The 2,521-nt window shown below is 36.2% G+C and overlaps 1 protein-coding gene across 1 annotated transcript in view; it reads left to right on the top strand.

Moving 5' to 3' along the window:
• AP3B1 (adaptor-related protein complex 3, beta 1 subunit) overlaps window positions 1-2,521 on the top strand; it is a 328,165-nt gene that overhangs the window by 40,243 nt on the left and 285,401 nt on the right. Inside the window, 1 exon segment of the mRNA XM_011996198.1 lies at window positions 2,195-2,204. Coding sequence (XP_011851588.1) covers window positions 2,195-2,204 — 10 coding nt within the window.

Genomic DNA, 2,521 nt, shown 5'->3' on the forward strand with positions numbered 1-2,521 from the left:
GGTTTGCAATTTGTGTTGCACTCTCTAGATCTCATTTGTTTTTCCACATTCACAGAGAAACTTGCTTAATTCTAGTGACTATCTGATGCTAAGGAGTTTTGCTTCTGTTTCAGTGGAATCAAATTCATAAAACCGATTTTTCTTATTAATACTATTTCTCATCACCATTGCTGATCTTATTTTCCACTTAATTTTATATAATAAGGTCAAAATTGAATACATTTGCATAATTGCATAAATAAACTACTGTAATAAGGCGATGACACAACTAAAACAATACTGTTTTCCAGCAGGCAGTGCCATCATATGAGAGCTTCAGATCTCTCTTCCTTTCTTGATATATTAAAGTCCAAATTACATTTAAGAAAGATGGTTAACAGGTATTAGCATGCTCTGTTAAAAAGTGAGGTGGTATGATAATGAAATATATTAAAGTCAAGAACTAATTGTATCTGTAGGACATCTATAAGTGACTTGATCCGTGCTTTCATGTTTATGCTATTTGGCAGTGTAGGGGCAATTTTGAGGATTCCATTGTAAATTTTTGATTTGTTAATGTTATGCTTTATACATAAGAGGATTTATGGGCAGGCAGTTCTTGCTTTGCATGGCTTTTGTACACATGAATTTCAATTACTACAGTTTAGTTAAGTAACACCAATCCCCTAACAATATGGTTCAAATTTCATTTACCATGGTATATTAATTGTGTACTTGGATAATGTACAAACTTGACTGCTAGCTCTTCATTCTACAAATAACTATATAAATTACAAACATGTATCATGATCCATGACCAATCATGTCACTTCTTTCAAAATCTGTCAGCAATTGGTCACTGTGCATCTGTTACTCAGTTTATGCACAGACAACAAAGCATGTAGTTGTGTTGCCTCTTTGTCTCCCAGCAAGAAACACATGTGACATTTTACAGAAATGAATAATTGAAAGAGGCATTTGCCCAACAAACTGAAAGTACAGCAAAGAAATGAAAAGTGATAACATGTAATGAAAATCAGGTAGAATATAAATGAAGTTATACAGAAATAGCTGGCTGTGGAACTATTGACATTACAAGTTTTTAAGAGACTCTGAATTTATAGCTGGAGGAGCTTGGTAAAGGTGAGATTTTCAACCAGCATAAATGATGAAAGTGATTTTGTTGAAGAAAATGAAGCTGTCTCAGAGGAAGTTCTGCCGGCAGAAGACCTCACATTCATTAAAGGAACTCTAGGAGATAGTTGAGAACATTGAAAATGCAAAGGATAAAATGTTGGAAGCTGATCCAGACTTAGAAAGGAGCTTGATAATTTACTGAGGAATACAAAGGATACTTCCTCAGTATCATGAGTTAAACACTGATAAGAGAACAAACTCTGTTCAAACTACTCTTGATAAGTTAATTTTCTTTGTGCTTTTTTTTTTTTTTTTTTAAGAGATAGGGTCTTTTTCTGTTGTCCAGGCTGGAATACAGTGGTACAGTCATAACTCACTGTAGCCTTGAACTCCTGAGCTCAAGCGTTCCTCCCACCTCAGCCTTCTGAGTAGCAGGGACTACAGATGTGTACCACTATGCCCAGCTAATTTTTTTATTTTTATTTTTTGTAGAGACAGAGTCTTGCTATATTGTCCAGGCTGGTGTAGAACTCTTAGTTTTATGTGATCTTCCCACCTCAACCTTTCAAAGTGCTGGAATTACAGATGTGAGCCAGTGTGCCTGGCCAAGTTAATTTTCAATTTTTCTAATGTTTTAAGTTATAGTATACTAAATATTGATTTTTGTGTTTTCACTTTCCTATAAATTTATAACTGACAGTAAAAGAGTTAATGTTTTGACAGAAATTTTAAATAGTATCCAGGGATTTAGTGAAATAAATTACCTTAATGGGATGTAAGAGCCATAGTTTAAAGAAGTAAATAAGGGCAATCCCTGCTTTTCTTGGTAGTGCAGGTCTATGCCCTGCAGGAATGCAAGCTGAAACCATGGAAAGAAATCTTCTTTTTTTTTTTTTTTTTTTGAGACACAGTGTCATTCTATCGCCCTGGCTTGAGTGCAGTGGCACGATCTCGGCTCACTGCAACCTCCTGCAACCTCTGCCTCCCAGGTTCACGCCATTCTCCTGCCTCAGCCTCCCGAGTAGCTGATACTACAGATGTCCGCCACCACGCCCAGCTAATTTTTTGTATTTTTTAGTAGAGAAGGGGTTTCACCATGTTAGCCAGGATGGTCTCGATCTCCTGACATCATGATCCTCCCGCCTTGGCCTCTCAAAGTGCTGGGATTACAGGCGTGAGCCACCGTGCCCCACTGGAAAGAAATCTTAATAAGCCAATTGGAAAAGTTACAGTTGACCTATGATGTTTAAAATTTTTGTCAAAATAAGAAAATTAGCTGGGTATGGTGGTACATTGTTTTGAGGTAATGACTGTAATAAATAGTTTGGTATAAATCTTTCCAGACTGACTGTTTATCCCTTCTTTCTCTTTCTTCCTTCAATAACAATGCTTTGGTTCTATGTAT

This window comes from Mandrillus leucophaeus, unplaced genomic scaffold (genome assembly GCF_000951045.1).
Source record: "Mandrillus leucophaeus isolate KB7577 unplaced genomic scaffold, Mleu.le_1.0 Scaffold114, whole genome shotgun sequence".
NCBI lineage: Eukaryota > Metazoa > Chordata > Mammalia > Primates > Cercopithecidae > Mandrillus > Mandrillus leucophaeus.